General features: G+C 31.8%; 1 protein-coding gene across 1 annotated transcript; it reads right to left on the bottom strand.

Annotated features, from left to right (window-relative positions):
- Positions 1–6: 6 nt before the first annotated feature.
- Positions 7–803, bottom strand: LOC115239339 (phospholipase A1-like; the record flags this gene model as incomplete). Its single annotated transcript, XM_029813809.1, is given in 2 exon segments — positions 7–420; positions 673–803. Coding segments are annotated over 2 exon segments (465 nt in total), but the record flags the coding sequence as incomplete, so codon positions are not given.
- Between the last annotated feature and the right edge of the window lie 125 nt (positions 804–928).

Genomic DNA, 928 nt, shown 5'->3' with positions numbered 1-928 from the left:
CTAAAACATGAATTTTATTTGCAATATTTCCAGTGTCTTTCACTTTCTGTCATTCTCGTAATATTCAACATCTTTGAATGCATTAATTAAATATAATAATTAATCTCACCACAGTTTGGTTGTTCCTTTCCACCATTAAACCGCAAATCGACGTCACCCATGTTGGACTGCATTCCGAGAAGCGATGTGTGAACAATTATTACATGTATGGCATCCGTCTTGCAGAGCCTATTCTCGCACTTATTCCACGCAAACAGCGGCGCCGCGGGATCAGCGCCGATGATAAGCGGCATTTTGCCGTAACCCAAATTATGAATGTTTTTTGCAGCGAAGCCACATACATGCGCCCCGAGACTGTGACCGACAAACGTTATGTTATCCAGTGGAATTTTGCAATCCGTTATCAGTGTTATAACGTATCTGGAAAAGAAAATTCATATAAACATATGAATGGAGGACATCGTGCCAAGTTGTTTGTACATTGCGTCTTCATTTTATATAACATAATAATTTTATTATTGAATACTATGTTTGTCTAGCATTATATATTAGTTATTATTATTATGTATATATTGTGATAATATTGGAGTGTATCATTTGATATATGACTCCATTTAATATTGTATTTATTAAATCTCAATTTTTTTTAACATAACATATGTAAAATAATACTTCGCCATAAGCTCTCCTATTTCACGAGTGTTTTTTACTGCTGCAGGATATTCCAGCAGTTTTATTATGGGTATTCCATCTGTGCATGCTGCAGCAGACCAATCCAATGAAAATACTGTATAGTCTTTCTATAAAAACAAAAAATTTATCAAACTTTTATTGACTTTTATATTTTTACAATACTTTTTTTATATGATACACAAAGATATATACACAATTATATATACAATATATATATATAATATATACAAAATAT

This window comes from Formica exsecta, unplaced genomic scaffold (assembly GCF_003651465.1).
Source record: "Formica exsecta isolate Colony F162 unplaced genomic scaffold, ASM365146v1 scaffold3774, whole genome shotgun sequence".
NCBI classification, from domain to species: domain Eukaryota; kingdom Metazoa; phylum Arthropoda; class Insecta; order Hymenoptera; family Formicidae; genus Formica; species Formica exsecta.
The sequence above is the reverse complement of the archived record's forward strand: the minus strand, read 5'-3'. Positions and strand labels throughout refer to the sequence as shown.